This window comes from Podarcis vaucheri (assembly GCF_965113315.1).
Source record: "Podarcis vaucheri genome assembly, chromosome: 1".
Lineage (NCBI taxonomy): Eukaryota > Metazoa > Chordata > Lepidosauria > Squamata > Lacertidae > Podarcis > Podarcis vaucheri.
In genome coordinates this window covers 76,222,686-76,247,541 of record NC_138759.1, presented here as the reverse complement: position 1 = coordinate 76,247,541, position 24,856 = coordinate 76,222,686, and the positions used below count along the sequence as shown (strand labels likewise).

General features: G+C 43.1%; 1 protein-coding gene across 4 annotated transcripts in view; it reads left to right on the top strand.

The window, feature by feature from the left end:
- The window catches only part of KCNQ1 (potassium voltage-gated channel subfamily Q member 1), a 307,659-nt gene that overhangs the window by 24,830 nt on the left and 257,973 nt on the right, over positions 1-24,856 (top strand). For all 4 annotated transcript variants that reach the window (XM_082193513.1, XM_082193512.1, XM_082193511.1 and 1 more), the window contains exon 2: positions 17,362-17,452. In XM_082193513.1, the coding sequence (XP_082049639.1) occupies positions 17,362-17,452 (91 nt within the window). The remainder of the gene's footprint in view (positions 1-17,361; positions 17,453-24,856) is intronic.

The window sequence follows — 24,856 nt, the reverse complement described above, 5'->3', positions numbered from 1 at the left end:
GGGGGCATGATTTGGACCAATCAGTCAAACGGAGTCGTACTACTTCACTGGGACAAGTGGTTTCATATGTCATTTGTTTGTGTGCGTCACAATAGCCCTTCAACTGGCAGCAAAGTCCATTGGCTTAGCACTCCCCTTCAAAACCATAAGATGCTGGGTTAATTTTTTCTGAGACAGGTAAGAACAAAGCCTTCTTATAACAGCAGTTCACATTAATAACAGAAGCATCCTTCCATCCTATGGTATAACCAGTCTAGCTGCAGCTAAAAGGAAAATCACCAAAGGCCTTAAAGGGAGGTCAGCATTCATTCCAGAGAGAATGGAGAGATGTAGTCCCCCCCTCCTGCTGTGGCAGTGGCAACAGTGTGAGGGGGACAGGTTGAAGGAGAGAGAGACTTTCTACTTTGTGTCTGTGCTCCCACCTGCCTCCCTGCTTCCATTTCCTTCCTCACATGCCTGCCCACGTGGCCAAGCCATACTAGCTTCTCTTACAGCGCAGCCAAACTGTGACCCAGGGGTTGCTGCAGAGGAACAGGCAAGACAAGCTGTGACAGCTCCATAGCAGTGGTCCTGCTCTGCTGCTGCTTCCCTCCTCTTCTGTCTCCTTGGTGTGAGGTGTGAGCAGAGCAGGATGGTTGTGGGAGGCTGCCCTGCTCTGTCCTGACTATTCCTCAGTCTGTGGTTTGCATGGGCCACTCACCATCCATGGCACTCAGCTGAGCAGCCAACTTGCTAACTCGCCTGCCCTCATTAGCTGCCCACCTGCTGTTCTATTCCTATGCAGCAGTTTGTGTGGCAACATACTTGCAATCCTATTACAGTGGTGCCCCGCAAGACGAAATTAATTCGTTCCACAAGTTTTGTCGTCTAGCAGATTTTTTGTCTTGCGAATCACGAAATCCCATAGGAATGCATTGAAAATCAATTAATGCGTTCCTATGGTCAAAAAAAGTCCAAACAAAGCCAAATTTGGTACAACAACAGTTTATTAACTGCTCTTTAAAGTCACACATACTGTAAAGAGCAGTTCAAAAATTGAAGGGAAAATAAATTAACTTTATAAACAAAACATGTCTTTGTTTTTAGACAAAGGAAACAAAGTCGCGAGACGTTTTCGTCTTGCGAAGCAAGCCCATAGGTGAAATTCGTCTTGCGAGGCAAATCGAAAACGGAAAAACCTTTCGTCTAGCGAGTTTTTTGTCTTGCGAGGCATTCGTCTTGCGAGGTACCACTGTATATATAAGGGTAGCAGAAGCAGCAGCAGCAGCAGCAGCATTGAAGCCATGGGGATGTTTACTTTAAGTAACAAAATACTGCAACGGTCCAAGGATTACAGACACATGAAGTTGGTGGATGGTTAGTGGAAGGACCCAGATCCTGAGTGAGAGGCAGAAAAGGGAAGAACTCCCAGGGTGAGACTGGGAGAAGAAAGGAAAGCTCCTAGGTGAGAGCTAGGAGGGTCCACCACTTTCTGTGTGAGGCGAGAATTAATAGCTACTTTTGAGAGAGGACTCTGCATTTTCTTTTTTCTTCTCTGCTTTTGATTTTATTTAGATTACCGTATTTTTTGCACCATAACACTCACTTTTTTCCTCCTAGAAAGTAAGGGGAAATGTCTGTGCGTGTTATGGAGCGAATGCCTGCGGGTGGCGGGGGGGGGGGATCTGTTGCAGTCGTGAGCAGAGGATCCATGGTTCCCCTTCCTTCCCTCCTCCATGGTTACAAAGTATGGATCCACATGGATCCTCAGGATTTTTGCATTGGGCTACTCCAAACTCACTGTCAGATCACATGTGTGTGGCCACAGCATGAACCACAAAAATCATATATCCACTATTTCGTTTAGAATTTTTTCCCCCTTGTTTTCCTCCTCTAAAAACTACGTTCGTGTTATGGTCTGGTGCGTGTTATAGAGTGAAAAATACGGGTAGTTTCTTTTTGTTTGTTGTATTATAAAAGCTTTAATATATATATATATTTTAAAAAGACTGCAATCCAAGTAAGAATGCATCAGGCGCAAATTAAAAATCAGAGTGCACCAGGGCCCTTTTCCAAGGTGGGCTGGGTAGGATGGTGGTGGTGGTTAAATTTGTTACTTGCCCTTCTCCAGCAGGGCCCAGAGTGGGTTACAACAGTTTAAAATTCAGTATTAAAAAGAGTTAAAACACTCGGCTCATGGCCTGGCAAGGTCAAAGGCATTGTGTGCCATCTCTGAGTTCCCCAGGGACATGCCTTGCATGAGAATCAAGATAATAGTGTTGACTCTTGGCAGGGTGCCTCATAACATGTCTGGGCCCCAGCAATACATGATTGCACTGTACTGCCCATGTCTTACAGCAAGAACGAAATAGCAGCGGGAGATAGAGATATAACATGCCACAGACATTAATATTTCATCTTGCTAAAGTTCCCGCTATGTGTGTGTTTTAATTAGCTGAGACTTCTATTTTGGCATAACGTTTCTGTTCAGAAAAAGGTTGGGATGTTATAATGGTATAATATTAGAAGGAGTTTACTTTTTTGCAGTATACCATTGATACAAATAAGCACATTTATAAAAGGAAACATTTCTAGACAGTGTTGTAATGGGCTTAAAGCATTCCATTAGGAGATTTGCAAGCCACTGCAGCTTGGGCAGTTTTGTTTGTGTTGATTCTTGTCCCAAACATTCCCACTGAATTCACATGAGAAGTCAACAGTGAGTGAACTGAGCAACACGAGCTGTAGAGTGCTATTGTACTAATGTCCTGTTAGTGAGGCTTCCCCCATAGGCACATGGTAGATGGAACACTGGACCAGATGAGCCTCCCTCTAATTCAGCAGGGCGCTTCTTATGTTATTGTGAACTAAAACTTAAGGTTTACCTCTGCCTTGAGTTAGAAGAGGGGATTCCTGCCTCTGTCAGCAGATGCTGAGCTCTGAAAAGAGACACAAATTGTCAGCTGATTTTACCATGGGTTTTTTCTTTAATACAGAGTTTTCTTTAATAGAGAGTTTTCTTTAACGCTTCAGGTTACAGACTCCGCTAACCCAGAAATAGTGCTTCAGGTTAAGAACTTTGCTTCAGGATGAGAACAGAAATTGTGCTCTGGTGGCAGGAGGCCCCATTAGCTAAAGTGGTGCTTCAGGTTAAGAACAGTTTCGGGTTAAGAACAGACCTCCGGAACAAATTAAGTACTTAACCCAAGGTACCACTGTAGTGGCAACTAGGAAGCTGTCTTATACTGAGACCATTGGTCCATATAGCTCAGTATTGGTCCATATAGCTCACTAGGTACCTTCAATCTTTTCAGACCCTGGAACCCACTTTTAACCCAAACATTCATTTTGCCATATATTTGCATGGTGGTAGTGATCTTGTCCCCTGTTGCAACCCACTTTAGATCAGGCCGTGACCCACTAGTAGATCCCAATTCACCAGTTAAAAACCAGTGTCTACACAAACTGGGAGCTAATCTATAGGGTTTCAGGCCGGAATATCTCCTAGCCCTACCTGGAGATGCTGGGGATTGAATTTGGGACCATCTGCATACAAGGCATATGCTCTACCATTGGCCCTTTCCCAACCGATGAGCTTTCTGTTAATATTAAGGGTTAAAGCTGTTGTTGTTTAGATAATCCACCCCTTCCATTTGGCATAATTATGTAATATGCATAATACTGTGTCTGAAGCATGCCACAGCATTGCATGAATACTATCACCTGGCAAATTGCCACACTTGCCTCTAAGCATCTGATCATCTGAAGTTGGCCATTGTGTGGAAGGGGAATTTGCTGGCATCCCTCTGTCTTGAAAGACAGTGGAGTGTGCCTCGGGGGACAAAGTCAAACCACTGGAGAATCACAGTGCTCACTGTGGCTGCCAAGAGCGGTAACTCATAGCTGCTGCCTTTTTCATTGTTTTTGCTGAAGTGATGTCTCTGGGGTGCAAGCCTGAGCAGTGTGTATGGACTCGCTATTGTGGCCCAAAGGAGAGCAAAGCAATACATTTGGCACCAGCTGGGCTGCAGGAGTTGCCAGAAGGAGGTGTACAAGGGGCCATCCAACCGTCCTAGGGACTCTACTCTGGATTAACCCAGAGCTTTTCAAAATGTGTGTCGTGATGTTAGTGTGTCAGCTGCAGTGTGTAGGTGTGTTGCGTGAATGATCCCCACACTCTTCCTCGGGCTGGAAAGGGGTAAGTTTAACCTCCAGTTTGCTTTTAAAACTGAATTACAGTGGTGCCCCACAAGACGAATGCCTTGCAAGACGGAAAACTCGCTAGACGAAAGAGTTTTCCGTTTTGGAGGTGAATCGCAAAACGAATTTCCTATGGGCTTGCTTCGCAAGACGACAATGTCTTGCGAGTTCCTGTTGGTTTTTTTCCCTTCCCCCCTTTTTCTAAGCCGCTAAGCCGCTTATCAGCTGATCCGATCAACAGATAAGCCACTAAAAGCCGCTAAAAGCCACTAATAGCGCTAATCCGCTAATCTGTCAATGGGCTTGCCTTGCAAGACGAAAAAACCGCTAGACGAAGAGAATCACAGAACGGATTCTTTTCGTCTTGCGAGGCACCACTGTACCATGTCTCAAAATGATGCATGTCTCAAAAGTGTGTTACCAACATGAAAAGTTTGGAAAGCTCTGCCTTAGCCCTTTCTTCTCTCAAAGAAGAGAAATTTAATACAGTACTATATTGCTATGTCATATCGTCAGCTGCACCTTATCATTTATCTTGCTGTTCTGAAAGTTACTGGCTATGTAACTTTCCAAACTTGCTGCCAATCTTTTTCAGGACAAAGAGGAGAACACAACCTTAGCTTGTTATACAAAAGGTTAATGCACAAAGGAAATGGCTATTTACCACATGGGTGTCCATTTAATGGCGTGGCTGATACAACTAAAATCTGCAACTATTTGATTCAAAATACGAAATTGCTGAACATTTCATGTTTGCCTCCATATGCATCAAGCTCCCTTCTCCACCCCAAATTCTTATTTGAACTGAATTATAATGAAAACTTCTGTGCCATGCTTCTGCCCTCTCCTGCTGCCTTGAATGCTGCAACAGCAGTATCCCAGATGCTGGTACCATTATTTGCTAGTGTCCCTGGTCCTGGGATGAGGCCAAGGAAATGTTCTAGTTGGTAGAATGGGAGGGAGGTCCTCCAGCTCAGGTTGTAAGGGGTATTCTGTGGCGGGATCATTGTTCTTGCATGGGGTGAACCTTTCTCCTGCTTGTTCTCTGTGGTTGCCTCCTGTGCACTATGGAGTTGTCTAGTTGTAACTGGAATTACAACTCCATCCTTGCCATAGACATTTCTGGGGGGTAGTTGTGTTAACCTCTTGCAGCAAAAACAGTTAAAGAGCCTTGTTGCTCCTTATAAACATATTATTTATTAAAGATTTCTTGGTTTACACAAGTATGTGTGATGTCTCTTTTTTCAAGACCAGCAAATCTATTATGACATAAGCTTTGTCAGATGTGTGAAGTGAAATCTCAGTTGGTAGGCATATAAAGGAGAGAACTGTAAGGTGGGAGCTGAATGGCAATATGATGCAAAAATTATTGTCAGTGATAAGCAGAGCTTAAATATGCGTTAAGCAGACACACATTGAACCTTTTACAATAGCAGCCTTATTGTGTGGCCCTTACTGTTAGCCTGGCAGAAGAGAGGCTGTGTATAGGTTGTTGCTATTTGTATAGTACGGTCTCATCTTACGGGCATTTAACTTGTGCAGTTTCGACCTAGTGTAGTTGAAGGCCAGCTGGATTAGATTGTGCTAATTAAATGCACACAGAGTTTTCCCAGTGCACAAAAGAGTTTTCAAGCTCTCTGCTTTGCTTACCGGCCAAGGCCCTTTCAGCACATCAGCTCTGGAGGTGGTTGGGCAAAATCTCACAGGAACTTGCACAGTTCCCATGAGATCTTGTGAGAGCATCACAGAACTAGTGCCAGTAAGCAAGGCAGAGAGCACAGAAGGAAATTTTAAGCTCCAGAAGTGTAAGAATGCATGCCTCCCCAACCCCCCCCGGAGGACTTTAGGGTTCATGTGGTGAGGCAAGGGGGAAAGTCCTGTTGCACAAAGACTCTCCTCCTGCAAGAGAGAGGAGTGGTTGTGGTTGGGAGCCGGACTCTGCCTCAAGCAGGGGGCATTAGCCCCCTGCCTCCCACTCACCTGGCTGGCCTACGCCCACAGGCAGGCACCCAACCAGGTGCCTGCGAGGGGGCGTGTTTAGCAGCCCAAATTGCTGCGGCACCAGCCTTCCGACCTCACTTTTCGTCGTCCCGTCGCGAGTCACCCACCCTCCACTCCCTTAGAGCTCAGGGTCTCAGTTTTCTTTTGGCCTTGCTATGGACCTTAGGTTGGTCGCCCTGGTTGTCCGGGGGGGGGGGGGCTGGTAGGAATTTTTCCATTTGGCATTAGGCTTTTTGGTTTTTTCGCCTACCTCGTAGCAATCGTCACAACTTTCGTGGTATTGGTGGGTAGGTTAGGCACTGGAATAATGTGTTGTGGTGTGTCGAAGGGCTAGGTGTGGCCATCGCCTATGCCTTCAGTTTTTGGGTATTCCGTTAAAGGAATCCGGCGGTCGTGTATTCTGTCCGATGCCTGCGTGGCGGGAGGCCATGGCACGACCCTCGGTGACATCAGGGGAGAGCTTATAGTTGGATTAGCATCAACAGGCTCCACCTACTGGTGAATAAACCCCCCTGTTTTAGACTCACCCCTCTCTGAGGGGGTGGAGTCAGCTGACGTAATCCAATGCCTAAGCCAATACCTTTTCACTTGCTGTAATCAATAAAGTTGTGGCATTTTCTTGCCCATTAACCTTATATCACGTGTCCTCGTGTTTTCATTCTACTACGCGGGGATCGGGTCCTCGAACCACAAGTAGACCTTCTGCACCTGCAACAACTTAGTTGATCCCCAGCTTTAATACAAGGATGCCAAGTGACAGCTTGTTCATTCATAGCCTTGATGTGCTTGCTTCTGACATTATTGATCTATGATCTGCTATAGTCTTAACAGCTGATTTGAATATTAACATTTTGCATATTTTGGAAACCTGCAGGAATAGCTGGGAAAGTTAATATCTTAAAGCATAATTAGTTACATCAAGAACATGTGTTGTTCAGACATTTGTTCTTGATACATTTCAATACATTCTCTCAACACTATCTAAATATACACTCTGAAGTAGTAGCTTAATGTCGGGGTCTTTGAACTCAGACTGAAACTGGTATCTTGTCTTTGCTGACAGCATGCACATGACAATTTGATTATCCAGGGGCAGGTTAGCAATGCCTTCCTCATCCACAAACTTCTTAAATGGGCTTAATATGTGTGCTCTTTCAATTCATGAAACCTACTCAGAACATAAACTGCATGGACTGTCAACCATTTCACAGTTTGTGACTCTGGGCGAGGCTGCTAACAGTTGGAGGATCTAAAGCACAGGTTTTCAACCTTTTTGAGTCCAGGACTCCCTTGACCAACTACATTGTTTCTGCAGCACTCCTGTGGGGCTCAGGAGCCCAGTTATGTCACCCCTCACCTGCAGAGCTGTCAGCCTCTTACCCTTTCTTGAACAACCTCCCTTGTGGAGTGTTCCCTCAGCCTCCTCTCCCCTCTCCTTGGGAGTCTTCTGGGCAGTCGCAGCTGCTGCCCCTGGTCTCTGAGGTGCCCCCCCCTGCCCCAAGGAGAGGTGCCTCCTCACACTGCCTCACAGGGGCCTGGGAATTGTCTGTCCATTCCCAACAGCAAGAGCTGGTGGTCTGGCTGGCTGCGCTCCCTTGCCTGCTTGCTTGCTTATTCCGAGACTTCCCCAGCTTCTGGCAACCAGCACCCCCTCACCAGCCCTAGAAGCATCACTCACCTGTGGCGCTTGTAACCAGGACTGCTGCACAAACAGCTGTACACACCTTTGGGAGGCAGAGACAGGAGAGGGCATCAGAGAAGGGTGGGAAGGAAAGAGGGCACCCCTGACCATCATTCAAAGCACCCCAGGGTTGAAAAACCACTGTACTGAAGGCTTCAAGAGTCTTTCATGGTAAATTTTTCATTTATTGGGTAAGGAAAATGTGCAACAAGACTCTTATTTTAATCCCAAGAGAGGGAGGGAGAGAGAGGGAGAGAAGATGTCCCACATTTGTTATTAAAAAACAGAAACCAGCATAGTGCATTACATTGACCATCAAAGTCAGTGACCCGGTGGTGCAGAAAAGTCATCTTCAGGCTGACAGCTGCTATTATTTATTTGTTTCTTTATTTGACTTTTAGTCACTTATTATCCAAAGGTCTCCAAGTGACTTATAACACATTCAGAACATGAATATAAATAAATTATACCATAAAAACAGAACAAAACAACCCCCATTACAGCCACTGGAAGCTCTGGCAGCACACTAATGACAAAACAGCATGATCTTGATCTATCAAAAGCCTGGGGAAGATCCTACGATTGTTAATGAAAGATGTCAATGAAGGCACCAGGCAGACCTTGAGAGTGGGGGCCTCACTCTCCTTTGTCATCACCCTCTGAGCATCCCTTAGTCCTGGAAATCTGGGAAAGAGCCCCAGAAGAAGCTCTAAGGGTCTGGGTATATTCATATCAGGGGAGGCATTATAGAAGATGTTGGGGTCCCGAGCTGTAAGGCAAAACCATCACTTTGAATTGGGCTCAGAAGCATACAGGCAGGCAGCGTGGTTGTAAGAGAAATGGTGTTAAGTGGCATGTTCACTTTCAACCTGTCAGCAGTTGCACATCTACATTCTGTACTAATTGAAGCTTCTGAACAGTCATCAAAGGCAGCCCAGTGTAAAGTGCATTGCGATAGTTCAGTATTGAGGTTACCAAAGCATAGATGACTGTAGTCAAGTTAACCCTGTCCAGAGAGGACATAACCTATGCTGATGTACTTTGCACCACCGAGATGACCTGCACCTCAAGTGACAGCAATGGATCTGGAAGAAGCCCCTAGCTATGAACCTGCTCCTTCAGAGGGAGTGTGGCTCCATCTACAGTAGGCTGTACACCACTCAGCTGGTCAGAGGAACTACTCACTAACAGCATCTCAGTCTTGTTTGGATTCAGCTTCAGTTTATTGGCCCACATTCAGCCCATGATTGCTATCGAGCACTAACTTAGCACATGCACAGATGTGTATTCTAGTATTGTTTCAGAAACGAATGCCAGTGTAATTGGTTTGTTGATGTCTCTATAATGTTAAGTAGGTACACCCCAATTCTCTGTGTGATGCTCCAGAGGAGCAGCACTTATCTGGGTTTGGTTTCCCTTGGAATGAGGTCACTGGAGGCTTACTGCTATTTCGTAATATTAGCCTTTATTTACAAACAAACAGGTTGAGCACAGGTGAAGGGAGGTCCGGACAGCCCATTAGCCTCAATGAGGCAGTTGCATGCCTTTGCTGCTGCTCCTTTGGCTATGGATAGGAGCCACCACCACCTTGGAGACACCTGCTTGCCCACTAGCTGAGACTCGCCTCTTCCTCTTCCTCCACTTCTCAGAAGCCCCATGAGGAGCACACGGCTTGCCGCTGCCTAGGAAGTGTGGGGCTGCCACCACTGCCACTGCTCCCCCACCTACTCCTCTCTGGCCTTTTTTCTCCCATGCCACCTTCAGTGGGCCAGGGCTTCCCCGGACTGCCTCTAATTGCCTCAGGTGGTATTGGTGGCGGTGGGACATCATTTTCTGTTTTGCTTCAAGCAGCAAAATACCTTGGGCTGGCCCTAGGTGCAATATTTAATACTCAGGCAGATGTCACAGCATTCACTATCCCCTGTGGGATGAAAAGTAGCTGATATATGACTTGGAGGAGGAACGTGGCTAGCAGGGGAAGAGTTCAGCAGCACCCCTCCCCACTCTCCCCCTCAGAAACTCCCAGTGCTGTGATTCTGTGAAAATGCATTTTAGGTTCGCAACTGTTCCTTGAAGCCCCATCACCAAATTATTTTCTCCTTGGATTCCTTTGTTAGCTCCCTCCCTTCTTTCATCGAGTTTCGCTTCCCCACCATGAAAGCTTTCCATTTGGCAATTGCTCAATATGTTGGTTTTCTCCTCTACATGTATCCTGGGGGGGAAAAGAGTAGAATTTGTTTGCACAGGTGCAAGTTTTCTGTAGTAGAATGACACTAGGAAGTTTCTTATTATTTCAGACTTTTAGTATAGGCTGAATTTGGCCATCACGTGTGGGCAGTTAAGTTGCCTTTTGTGCTCAGACTTCGCTCTTGTTCTCATTCAAATCAGGTTTGAATGTGCTGCCATTGTCCAACCTGCATTTAGCGAAGTTCACTTCTTTCTGTGACCGCTGAAACCTTTGTGCCATTTTTGCCTTTTACTAGAAGTAAAAGGTAGAAGAGGGAGTGGTTATAATAAAACATGCTGGCAAATTGTGGAAAATAACTTTTGTGAAGTGTTTTGCTTCAGCGCTATTCTCTATTCCGCATTTAAAAACAGTGTTGCATATATGTATGGCACTTTATAAAATGTGGAAAAGAGACTTAACCGTGCCTACCTTTTTAATTGATTAGCAGCTGAACTGCCCTGGTGTCTAAGATGCTGCTTATGCACCATGCAATATGAATGAACCTCAGACAAGGCTGTACTCTCCGTCCAGAAATTGGAGAATAGTACTTGACCCCCATTTGTAAGTGATGTCATAAAGACACCAAAGCTTAGCTTTTGTTTTTCACCAGAGGACCATGCAGCACTTTGCAGACACTAAGCAGGTTCTCAGTATGTCGTTGGATACAGAGCAGAATGAATATTAGGCTTTCACAAGTATTCTCCTAGTGTAGGCATTCACACTGTTGTGTACTGCTTGTCTAGTAGTATTGGGTCCAGAAACTGATGTTTGTTCCCTGTCATAATCACACGTATTGAAGTTGGACAAGTTGGTCATTGTGTATATTATGAAGCAGAGTGACAGATGTTACCTTGTTTTATATATATGCCAAAGCAACACCGTTTGCTCTTCTGCCTGTACTACTAAATAGCAATTTCATATGGGTACATTTTTCATTTCAGGAATCCTTTAAGTGCCCTTCAGCTGGTATTTGAATGGACACGAGCAATATTTTGAATCTACAGGAAAATGGAGAATCTTATACATAAATAAAATGTCTTCAAAAACCTAGAAGTTTGCTTACATTTGTCAGCAATTGATGCAGCCTTGACCAAAGGTGTTCACAGATGCAAAGAAGCATTTTTAAATAAACCACTTTCTGAGTACTTCTTATCTGCCACAAATACGCTAGGAGTAAGTATTTTGTACAGTGGTATCTCAGGTTACATACGCTTCAGGTTACAGACTCCGCTAACCCAGAAATAGTACCTCGGGTTAAGAACTTTGCTTCAGGTTGAGAACAGAAATCGTGCTCCGGCAGTGCAGCAGCAGCAGGAGGCCCCATTAGCTAAAGTGGTTTTCAGGTTAAGAACAGTTTCAGGTTAAGAACAGACCTCCGGTACGAATTAAGTACTTAACCTGAGGTACCACTGTACTCTATTTTCATCTATTGCATGGGGAGAAACCAACCTGGAGAAGTGTGTGCCTGTCCTCTCAACTTTTAAACAACGTGATCCTCAAGTTAATTGCATGGTCTGCAGATCTTGCAGCTGCATGTTCTTGCTGGACATAACATCCACCCTCTTGATTTGTGTGATGTTCAAATGTGCATTGGCCATAAATCTGGAAAAAACTCCAGAAATATGCAGCCTCTCAGAGGTGGTGCAGGGGTTATAATCTCTGGGCTGTGGCTTCTGCTTAATGTTCTAATTGAGATAATACCCTTCTGTGCAAGGAAAGATCTGGGGGATATTTTACTTAAACCACCACTATATAATGATGGCATTTTGAACAGCTGTTTACAAATCGCCGTCAAGATAATTAAATGTTCAAACAGGAAAGCACTTTTGACCTCACTTGCTTTGAAATAATTGTACAATGAAATACAACACAAAGTAGAATAATGGTTTGCTGGAGCCCTGAAATCAGCTGCATTGTGTCACTTCTGATAAACCCGTTTTACTAGTAACACAGCCTTGGATTACTTACGCACACTGCTCCCTGTCTCTTTTTAAAATAGCAGGTGGGTTGTTTTTTTTAAAAAAAATCAGCCAAATATTGTATGCTTTTTGTCGCAGTGTGTGTGTCTTTCACTTTTATTGGTGCTACCCTTTTCATTTACTGGTTGTCCCTTGTTCACAGGAAGTCTTTTTTATGTGGGGTGGGGATATAATATAGAGAACTACTTCAGAGAAAACATTTAAGATACAGTAAATACACGGGTGGCACTGTGGTCTAAACCACTGAGCCTTTTGGGCTTGCAGATCAGAAGGTCGCGGTTCGAATCCCTGCGACGGGATGAGCTCCCAGCTCCTGCCAACTTAGCAGTTTGAAAGCATGCCCAAAAAAGTGCAAGTAGATAAGTAGGTGTTGCTCTGGCGGGAAGGTAAACGGCATTTCCATGTGCTGCTCTGGTTTCAGTGTTCCATTGTGCCAGAAGCGGCTTAGTCATGCTGGCCACATGACCTGGAAAAACTGTCTGCGGAGCGGACAAATGCCGGCTCCCTCAGCCTGTAAAGCGCGATGAGCACTGCAACCCCAGAGTCGTCTGCGACTGGACTTAACTGTCAGGGGTCCTTTACCTCTACCTTTTAAAATGTTGAAGCTGGGGTGGAGTATGTAAAGCACAACTGCCCCATGAGGCAACTGATTCTTGTCTGCTGCTCTGGCAGATTAGGGAGGTGCTCTGTGAAATGTGGGTTCCAAAATAGAGGCAGAATAGATACCCAATTTTGATCTTAAATGCTGTAAGATAACTTCCTGGGCAGCTCTAAAATATGTTGCTTGTGTTTATACGTGTGCTGAACCAATGCCTGGACACAGTAATGGACTGAATGTAGCCTAATGAACAGAAGCTGAATCCCAGTGAGATGGAAGCCTTCCATGTGAGTGCTTCTTAAGTCAGGGAATCTAGTAAATGCCCTGTTCTGTAGAGGGTTACACTCCCTTTGAAGGATCAGGTAACATATCTTGGGGTGTTCCTTGGTCCATTGTTGCCCTCGGAGGGCCAAGTGTCCTTGGTGGCTAGAAGTACCTTTAAGCCAGCTTTGGCTGGTACACCAGGTATGACTTTTCCTGGACCTGGATAGTTGATAACCTTCACAGTAGATAACCTTAAGGCTCAACCTCTGCAATACATTCTCTGTGGGGCTTCCCTTAATATTGGTCTGGAAGTTGTAGCTGGTACAAAATGTGGCTGCTAAGCTGCTTTGTGGAGTGACATGTCACCAGCATGTGACACTTTTTAAAGCAATTACACTTAGATACCAATAAGCTTAAACTGGGCCATGTTTAAGCTTATAGTATTGACATATAAAACCCTTACTACACACAGGCAAATTGATGCGGGAACAGGAATTCCTACAGATACCTTGATCTCTGACCATGTTTGGTCTTTAAAGGCAACATTTGGAACTGTGTTAGGAAATTAACCAGCAACAGTTAGATCGTTAGGTTTTATAAATCATGCAAAAGCTAATCATGAAGCAGTCTTTCTGGGCAATTCTGCATGCAGATGTTTTTGGAACTACAGTCATACCTCGGGATAAATACGCTTCAGGATAAGTATTTTCGGGTTGCGCTCCGCGGCGACCCAGAAGTAATGGAGTGCGTTATTTTCGGGTTTCGCTGCTCACGCATGCGCAGACGATGTCACGTGCATGCGCGGAAGTGACGAAACGCAGCACGTGCAGACGCGCTGTCGCGTCTTACGTTCCGTTCGGTATGCGAACGGGGCTCCGGAACGGATCCTGTTCGCATCCCGAGGTACCAATGTACTGAAATGAACCCCAGATGAGGTGTGTGTGTTGCTATGTAGAATAGGGAAGAATGATAAATGCACTGGCAAAGTGGGATATGCTAGACATTTTAAAGTTTATGGGAGGGATAAATAGTTGAGCCCGATTGATCAAAAAGTATGTATCACACAAGTAATATACATTCTGGCACTTTACACACAGAGCAGGTTGCAGGGTGCTGCAAGTATTTTAAAAATGCCAATCAATTTCTAATTTTACAACAGGGATACATGAGAAAGTGTCTCATTGAACAGACATATTTTTATAGATATAAAATGCATAATTATATGTAGCTAAACAAAATTGCAATATGCATCCAGAAGACATGCAAAACAATTCATTGTATGTTCTGGGTACTGCAGCTGAAGGCTGCTGTAAGTGAATCCTCTGACTTCCTGTAGCTCTTGTCCATAAGATAAACAGATTACAACTTTTTAAGCATTTGTGTACTTCAGTTGCCTCTGTTTATAAAGAAGGTTTTGAAACTAAGTTGTAAAAACATGATGCACATGATATAAATGGCTTCTTTCCCAAACCTTCTTTAACATCAGAATGCTTGGTGTGATATTGGAATTGGCCCATAGATATGTGGCTGTTCATTTAAATTATGTGCTGCAGATATATTTTGTAATTCTGGGAAAACATCATTCTTAGATGTCTAAATTATTGGTCACCAAATGTCAATTGGGTGATAGAAAAATTAAGATCTGGACTCTCCTTTTGGAAGCAATGCAGGATAATTTGTTTCCATTAGGTTATCATAGTTACTGGATCTTTCTTTCCTGGGGCTGGAGTAGATGGCCATTAGAAATGTGTCAACTGGCCAAAAAAATTGTGTTTCTGTATTATTTTGATTGATAAAGAAAGTTGTCATAGGCTTTGAGATGTTGCCATCTGGTGGTCAGTTTCCTACTTGGCTCAACAGTTAATAGCTGCTATATCAGCTGTTGAATTCATAAGGGGTCTTCACAGCCCACTTTCTTGAGGGGGAGGAGCAACAACCAAATTCAGATATCTGAGATGTGTTTTTTACCTTGATGTGAAACCATTTTTGATGCTGCCCATTTTATTTGTGTTATGATCCATAAATGTTGCTTTCTATGCACCTTCATTTTTGTTTTATTAAGTATTGTAACATGTATGCATGTTTGCACTTTTAAGCAAATCAATGTCCTCTTTGTTTAGAAATCTTTAAAATTAATACACATTAAACAGGATCCAAAAAGCCATTAGAAGAAGGAAAAGAGCTGCTACTGCTTTTTTTTTTGTAAATGCAAACTTGTGCAAGAGTTCATGTAGTGCTGAAATATGTACGTTTCATTGCTGTCCTCATGCTTCCATTTTGCAATAGTTTTTACAAACTTATGGAAATGGAAGAATATTTCTAGTTTTAGTTTCACTTTCATATTGAGCACTCTAGCAAAAAGTGTAAAACAGTCCTTTCGTAAGTAGAAGACACTATTGCATGCAGAAGGACATCTAACAATGTGGACACCAATTATGCAAACATGTATCTATAAAACAATTGTTCTCTGCGGGAGATGGCTTTGGGGAAAATATTTCTGTCAAATAGTTGAGGTTATACAATTAAACAATTAATATGGGAATATGGGGGCTGCATATTTCAAATTAATAATTTCAGCTTTTTCCTGGCACACACACACAAACACACATGCACAAGTATCCTGTTTGTGCACCTTGTTTTCTTAAAAAGTACAAAAATTATTGCATTGTTCAGAGCCGTTTCAGGAAATCCAGTTCAGAATTGGGGGGAAAAGGATATCTACTGTTTGACATGCACAGTAATTCTTATATTCTGCACAAATAATAGCAGAAAGATGGCAGAATTGGGGCAAAATGAGCACACACTGATTGAATGTGATGACTCTTTAAATGCTAAGTCTTAACTTACCACAAAGCTACTGCATGAAATTGTGGGATTTTCTGTTTTTGCATTGCACAGGTAGCAGCCCACAACCATGGCTGTTTGCTATATGGTCGGTCATGCAGCTGTGTCTGATGAGCAGACACAGTAGCTCCATGTTGGCCCAATGTGTGGTGGGCTTATGGCTCCCAGAGAGGAGCTGTTGCAGCTGGTTGAATTGGCAATAGCATCTGAAATGCTGCAACTGCACAGCAGATATGCAAAGGGTTTGCCAGGGTCGGGTGGGAGAATTGCTGCAAGATGAATTTGTACTTGTGTGGACATTGATGAAAACAAAATACCAATACATGGAATCATTTTTAACGTTTTAAAGTCTTATGACTGCTGTTGAAAAGCTTAATACAGTGGTACCTCGGGTTAAAAACTTAATTTGTTCTGGAGGTCCGTTCTCAACCTGAAACTGTTCTTAACCCGAGGTACCACTTTAGCTAATGGGGCCTCCTGCTGCTGCCGCGCCACCGGAGCATGATTTCTGTTCTCATCCTGAAGCAAAATTCTTAACCTGAGGTACTACTTCCGGGTTAGCGGAGTCTGTAACCTGAAGCGTCTGTAACCTGAAGCATCTGTAACCCAAGGTACCACTGTACATGGTCCCGAGTTCCTGCTCTGTCCTTCAGTTTGGTAGAAAGCCAATATGAAATTCTCATGGCCGGGGTGGATAGGTTTTTCTGTTGCACTTACCTTACTTTTGTGAGGTGGCAGAGGTGTGTTTGTGAGTGTCCTTTCTTTCATACCACAAACCATCTCACCGGGGCTCTGCACTCTGCAGCCTTGCTGCTAAGCCCAGGACCAGGATGAAAGCACCAGGAAGTTACTCCTCCCATAGAGGTTTTTCAGATCAGGAAGTGTAGGTCGGATGCAGGCTGCTACAAAAATGTTTACAGCAGGGGTGGGGAAACATTTATTCAGCCTGACAACAGTAAGGTGAGCTCAAAATCTACAGAAATTCTAAAGAAAATTTCAAGTGCCCTGCCCTGAGTGAGGCAGGAAAATGGAAGTTTCTCTCTTGGAAGAGGAAAAAGAAAAATTGTAGGTCAGGCTTTGACGTATTTCTTATGGATTATGAGATTCTGTCCAAACTCTGCACTGCTCTCTAGTTCAACAAAAGTAGCCATGGTGTTAGCATCAGGCCTCTACAGTGGTACCTTGGGTTACATACGCTTCAGGTTACAGACTCTGCTAACCCAGAAATAGTGCTTCAGGTTAAGAACTTTGCTCCGGCGGCGCGACAGCAGCAGGAGGCCCCATTAGCTAAAGTGGTGCTTCAGGTTAAGAACAGTTTCAGGTTAAGTATGGACCTCCGGAACGAATTAAGTACTTAACCCGAGGTACCACTGTACTCCTCTCCAAACTCTTATTTTCTCCCCTGCAACAAATGAACAACTACAGACCTCTTTCCCATTCTCTCCCCATTCATGGACAATTCAATATTGGAGTATGGATAGCCTTTTTACAAAAATGTGCTTGCTGTTTAGTTTTTTTTGCCTTAAGTACTAGCTTTCTAATGAAATACTTTAGTGATTTTAATTTTTCTTGTTTCTTTTTTTTCCAGTTTCCTCATAGTGCTGGTCTGCCTTATATTCAGTGTGCTTTCCACGATTGATCAGTATGCAGCTCTCGCCACAGGAACATTATTTTGGATGGTATGCCAATGGATATTTCCTCTATATATCATCTTGGGAACAACGCTTGTGTCTGCTTGCTGTTGAATTATTTTGAAAATGTGACTTTCAGTAATGTGTACATGCCAGCCCTCTATTGTTTTTTTGTATTAATTTATGGTGGTGTTTTTGGTTTCTTTTTTTCAAAACACAATTTCTGAATATGCGGACTGAACCTTACCAATACAGTCATGCTAATTGTCCCCTGATTCTGCATCTGTGCATTTAGACAGAAAAGAGTGTGCCATAGATCCACAGCATCCTCTTATGGTAAATTGTATCAAGTTCATGGAATGCCTCTTAATAGCACCATAAGCAGTCCTTGCCCTCCTCTATTTCTTACTAGTACTTTGGTAGGAGTTAACTGGCATTGCATTACCTGACTTAATTTCTTAGGGTGGGCAAGCCAGCATTTATATTTAATTTGACTTGCCATTCTTTGAACAATTAGTCCTGCAGTTGTTTTGTGTGTTGGGAATTCCCTATTATACGTGCATTAATTGTTAATGTTGGCAAAACCTTAGCCTTCGTTTTCCAGCGAGTCAGCTTTCAGAGTTCATGTTCATATTTATAATTGGGGGGCGGGCGCAATCTTTATGTCTTTCAGGCGCAGTTCACTATGCTTGTACAATATTGGCTTTCTTTTCATTCTTTTTTCTTTGTCACTTATTGATAATTTTATATATATATATATATATATATATATATATATGCTTTCGTAGATTTTCACGGGTACAGGAATGCAGGTTTTGGTGTCTTCGGGTGTCTTCCCGTGTAAGAGTCGGGGTGTCTGGGCGACGTTTCGACGAGGTCTCACTCGTCATCTTCAGGCTGGTGCTTTCGGCTTCTTGTTACTGGAACAGAGCAGAATCTGGTGTTTGAGTTCCTATAAATACTGTTGAGGGGTGTGGTGTATAGCCTCCAACGTTCTGGGCAGAGAGGAAGTTCCTAGATTAGTGTGCCTTTTCTTCTTTTGTTCCTTAATTACTTGAGGGATATCTTGAGTGATTTCATGAGTGATATTCTGAATACCACTGGGTGGGTCATTAAGTGTAGATTAGTTACTAAAGCTTTCGTGTCTTGACCTCTTGAGCTTGTGAAGAGTTTTTCTGAGAAGATGGCTGTGCTGCATTTAGTTGTGCTCTGGCTTGGCTTCGTGTATAGGGGCGAGCTGTGATTTTGTGCCTTGTGCCAGCCAGATCTGTGTAGGGATTGCAGGGGGGTGCTGCATCCGGAGGTGCCACTATAGTTTGGCTACTGGATGGAGTTTGTAATATGTCTGTGGAGAGGGTCTGGGTTTGGGTCTGGTGTGGTTGATTGGTGACGGCGTTCTGTGTGCCTCTGGTTCTGGTGTCGGTTTTTGTGGGGAGGGCTAATTTCCAGATGTCTGGCAGGCGGGACGTGTCGTCACGCTTGTTCATGTTGTGAGGGTGTTTCTCTATCTCGATGGCTTCCATGATTATTCTCTTGTGGTCATGTTCCATGTTAAAGAGCAATTTGGAATCTGCAAAATTAATTTCGTGTCCTGTTTCTTTCATGTGTTGGAAAAGAGAGGAAGTTTTTTTCTTCTTTTTTGACGGCATTCTTGTGTTCTGCGATACGTGCATTTATTCGTCTGTTTGTTTGTCCAATGTACGTGGCTGGGCAGACTTTGCAGGGTATTTCATAGACCCCTTGGTTTTCCAGCTGGATTTTGTCTTTTGGGTTTCTGAGGATATTGGCTATTTTTTTGGTTGGTGCAGAAGGCTGTTTTGATATTGTGTTTATGGAGGATTTTGCTAATTTTGTCTGTAGTGCCCTTGATATAAGGAAGGAGGGCCATGCCATTGTTTTCTTCTGTGTCTTGGTTTTTGGGGGGTGTTTCTTTTTGGATTAGCTTCGTAACCCTGTTTTTCTGGTATCCATTGGCGATTAACACATTTGAGAGATTCTGTAACTCAGTTGTCAAGTGGTCTTTGTCAGAATAATTTATTTATTACCTGCCCTTCGCTGTAAGGTCCCAGGGCAAGTTACAACTTTTAAAACAATATTAAAAACAATTTAAAACATACAGGCAATATTTGGCAAGCTCCTAAACCAGCCGTCCCCAGCCTCATGCCCTCCAGGGGTTTTAGACTACAGTTTTGTTTTTTAAAGAACTTATAAAAGTTGTTTCTGAAGTGTCAAAGGACTGGCTATTAATGTCATTGTGGCCATTATTGCTTTATAGGGCTATGCATGCACATGGCGCTTTACAGAACCCTGCCTGAAGATACACACCATCTAAAAATTGACACTGGAGATACCAGAAGAAGGGAAAGGAAATGTAGGCAGGGGGGAAACGAGAGGATATGCATTCATTTCGTAGAGCATGGGTCTGTCTGTCTTGGCCACTGTAATTCAGTCACCTGTCCTATTTATTGATTGTGCTTGTGTTTTATCTACCTGTTTGAGTATTGTTTTGTATTTTATTCCATATTTTACAGTTAACTGCCTTGAACACAAGTGTTGCAACGCACATCTAATAAATACGGTAATTACAGTGGTACCTTGGTTTAAGAACAGCTTAGTTTATGAACAACTTGGATTAAGAATCTGCAAACCTGGAAGTAGGTGTTTTGGTTTGCATCTGAAGAAGTGTGCATGCACACGAAAGCTCATACCAAGAACTAACTTAGTTGGTCTTTAAGGTGCTACTGGAAGGAATTTTTTTATTTTGGTTTGTGAACTTTGCCTTGGAAGCAGACCATGTTCCGCTTCCTTTTGAGTGTGTTCCATTTGTAAATTGAGTCCCCCGCTGCTATGGGAAAGCACGCCTTGGTTTAAGAATGCTTTGGTTTAAGAATGGACTTCCAGAATGGATTAAGTTCGTAAACTAAGGTACCACTGTAAAGGGCTTTTGAGAAATGCTTCATAGAAAAGTTGGCTCTTGAGGAGGGATTTGAAATCTAAAGCTAAAAGGCGCAACACAAAAGGAAAATGGAAGGAGGAAAAAAACAAGCTTGGCCATTGTTCCTGGTTACATAGTTATTGTAATGGCCAGTTGGAATGACTTTCAGAGCACAATACACAGTTAAGCAATTTTATTTCTGAATGATTATAGTTGCAGGATTTTCTGCCATTAGGTGGCAGTGCTGGTAGGGTTTTGCCTTTCTGTTTTGTGCTGGCAGTTTTTCAACACCAGCTAAAGTTGGATCCAGGCCTGTGACTGGATCATCATGTTGTAGGCCAGGGTGTACGTACACTTGGCAAGTTTAAAATATTGGTGTAAGAGAGTTTTGGCCATGACTCATAAAGAGAATGAGGCATATTTGTGTAAAAATTGTTTTTAAGAGTTCAATATTTAAACTATAGAAAAAGTAAATTCAAACACGTATTCTCCCTGCGAGACTATATTTTTCTTTTATTTTCATAAGCAAGAGGTTTTATGGTGCCAAGACACAGCAGAATGTTGTTATCTCAGCATGATCTAAGAAAACCCAAGCACATGATCCAAGTGAATTAAATATTCTTCTGAACAGAGGGATATACAGTGTGCCTGAAAAAGCTATTTTCTCTCACGAATCTCATTTTGTTGTCAGTTTTGGTCCCAGAATTACAAGGGTACATATTTGTAGAGAAAATGCAACATCACATGTGCTAGATTACCGTATTTTTTGCCCCATAGGACACACTTTTCCCCCTCCAAAAATGAAGGGGAAATGTGTGTGCGTCCTATGGGGCGAATGCAGGCTTTCGCTGAAGCCTGGAGAGCGAGAGGCATCGGTGCGCACCGACCCCTCTCGCTCTCCAGGCTTCAGGAAACTATCTGCAAGCCTTGCAAGCCCGGTGGGAGTTCCCGCAGGCTCATAAGGCTTGCGGGCAGCAGCCTGCAGCCCGAAGCACGGGGAGCCCTCAGGAGGGCTCCCCGTGCTTCCGGCGGGTGTTCCCAAGGCTTGGGGCGGCAGCCGCGGCTGGGGGGGAAAATAATTTTTTTTATTCATTCCCCCTCCCCCAAAAAAGAGGTGTGTCCTATGGGCCGGTGCGCCCTATAGGACGAAAAATACGGTACTTTTCTTCCCTTCAGGATTTAACTCTTGCTAATATTGGAGCATTTTTCATGTTGGCTTAAAAGTGTATAAGCCCTTCAATGTTTACTTTCCATTGTTTTTACTATTAATGTTTTTGGCAGAGATGTTTGTTTTCAGTGTTGTATCAAAGAGAAACTAGGGCAGAGTCAATGTCAAAGGAAGCCTAAAAAGTTCTTTCTCACACAAACACCTCACTATTCGGGATAAGAAGTCAGGTAGGGAGGGTGGTTAATTGAATCAGTGGCCTTTTTGTTTTTTTTTAAAGATAATTTTCATTATATTTGAACAGCTGCCACCGCCCTTTACTACAGAGTGAAACAACTACAGAGTGAAACAACTCATCCAATATTGTAAACTTTGTTATTCATCTACATTTCATTTCACTTAAGATTGCAATGTCTTATGATTAATAATAATAATAATAATAATTTATGTATACCCCACCCATCTGGCTGGGTTTCCCCAGCCACTCTGGGCGGCTTCCAACCAAATATTAAAAACAATACAGTATCAGACATTAAAAACTGCCCTAAACAGGGCCACTTTCAGTTGTCTTTTAAAAGTAAAATAGTTGTTTATTGCCTTGACATCTGCTGGGAGGACGTTCCACAGGGCAGGCGCCACTACCGAGAAGGCAAAAAGTGTTCCATTAATTCTTACATAGAAATGCTTTCAGTGTAGGAATTTGGCAATATAATGTCTGAAGTGACCTGGACTAGTTGCTGGATGGTAGCCCATAGGTGTCAGACTGATCGCTTTCTAAATCAATAAGCAGGTCCTAAACTTCCCACAGATCCAGAGCATTCTGCAGGTAACCAACAGGTGGCGAATGCTTTCTCCATCCCATCTTGGCAAAATGCCTCCGTAATAGCAGTGAGCTTCTTTCTCTGCTGCCAAGTGTGCTGATATTTATTGTGACATTTCTATAGCTTACATATGATGCCTTAATCAATTAGCTGTCTGTTAATTAACTTGTTAGTTGACTAAAGCTGCAATCCTATGCCCATTTTCCTGGCAGCTGGTGCTGTTGAACTCAATGGGACTTACTGATGAGTAGGCATGTTTAGGATTGCATTGTATTTATAAATAAGTGTGCTTATTTGAAGGCCTGAATGAAGGTTTTTGTTTTCAGGAACCTGAAAAAGGGGCATTTCACTCCTAATATTGGCATTATCCACCAAGGGCTACTCTGGAATTGTAGTACTTTAGATTCCAGGTGTATGTCACAATCTTGAATGCTCACTCATGGGGGGGAAAAAGCCCCCCTTCAACTAGTAAACTAGTATATAAGGGCGAATGTACCCACCCTGATGTACTAGGTTTCTACATGAGGGTTTGTTTTTCATGATTTTTAAAAAATGTAATCCTCCCCTCCATCCCATCAGACCTACAGTCCCAAATGACACTGTCCAGAAAGGACTCTGTCGTGTAATTTTTCTTCTTCGCTCTAAGAAGTTGTACTGTTGTCTCCAAGATCTACCCAAGGATGATGAAACTTGAAAAATGGATAAATAGTTTACTTGGGGTTTTTATTGTTATTGTTGTTCTGAAACAGAGTTGCATATTGTATAACATTTGCACCTATTTTCAAACACTGGCCAGCAAAACCTGTGCTTTTAATGGGTTGCATGAGAGGAGGATGAGAATGCACATAATATACACACCACTTCTGGAGATTTTAAATGGGTATCTAAGAATATTGCTATCCCAGCTGTAGCCCTCCTTTCTCCAGTGTGAGAAACAATGAGGGTGAATGCAAGGTCTGAAATTATTTTGCCTCAAGAGCCTAATCCAAACATGCCAAGGCCAGTTTCTATGGGCCTTTTTGTATTTAGATGTGAACACCTGAACACAAAATACGCAAGTGGCACATGTACTGTGAACTGCAACCGTGTGTATTATTACCACCCCTATTTTAGCTTAAAATGTGGCTGGAGGCCTCGCTGTTGCATGCATGCTTTTAAAAGGGAGATAATACTGCAAGCATGGTACCTGGGCAAATACAAAAAAGGTCTCAGGCCATACTGCTCTGGAAAGAGAGCGTAAAATGAGGCCAGAATATTGAAGGGAAGAACATTGCTGCTATCTTTCAACTATGAATTGCCACAGAAGGGAAAGATTTCCTTTGCAAAATCTACAGGGGGCAGTGTTAAGCCGTCTTGTGAGGCAGCTGCAACTGAGGGTGCATTAATGGTTAAACGGTTAATTCTGCCATCATTTAATCATGAAAAATATCTTTTTTTCCAAATAGTACGTGAGATATATATTTTAAAGTAAACAAAGAACTGTGGGGGAGAATAAGGGTCAGAGCTAATTGTTAATGAATATAATTCTTGTATAATCCCCCACAGCATTTGTAACTGAGTTCATGAATTTTATAGTGCCCTGGTAAGACTGCGGGGCAGGGGGAGATCAGGTATAGGGAGACAAGATTTGTACCTCTATAAAAATAATATTCAGAGTGTTTATATGTCTCCTGCAGTGTCCTTTCATCCATTCCCTCATAACTGTAATTCTGCTCTAAGCTTTTCAGTGGGAAAAATAAGTCTTGTATTGTTAGGCAGTGCACTGCAATGCAATGAAAGCCATCCCCATGAAAAAGCAATCATACATGAAGAGGTGTCATTGTGGTGCAGTGGTTAGAGTGTCAGCTGAGGATCAAATTCAGGTTCATACCTTTACTGCGCACGCACCTCTGTTAGCGTAGCCTACCTCAAAGGGTTACTATTAGGATCAAACTGGAGGTGAGGAAGATCCGTGTATGTCACCCTGAACTCCATGAAATCAGGGTGCAGGATTAAAATGGAATAAAATGAGTAAACAACATATTTCAGACTGATTTTAAAAAAGCAAACGTTATGCCTCAATTGTTATTTCCATTAATAAAAGTAGCAAACTATGTTGCACTTGTTACTTGTTTATTACCTGGCCTTTCATGTTCTTGTTGAAGAAGAAAAACAGAAAATGTGAATTCAGCGACGAAACACCTGTAATTCACGTGGTCCTGACCCTGTAAGGAAGGGCTCTGGCCAGAACCTTTGGATGTGACAGATTGCAACCCAGCACAGACCAATAGGGGTAAATTGTTCTCGCCATCAGCAGGCTGCTTCTCATGGCCAACGTGATAAGACATAGTGATCTCAGTATAATGACTGTAGTGGAGCATGATTGTTGGCAAGCTCAGTTTAGAGGATGGAGGCTGAATGGGTGGAGGAGGTTATCTGCTGCCGGGATGGGGGTGGGGAACATGGTCAGTTTTCAACTGGAAGAACAGTTGTTGGTTTTGAGGAGGGAGGATAATGGAGTTGAAACTGGGCACATCTTAAATGGTACCTAT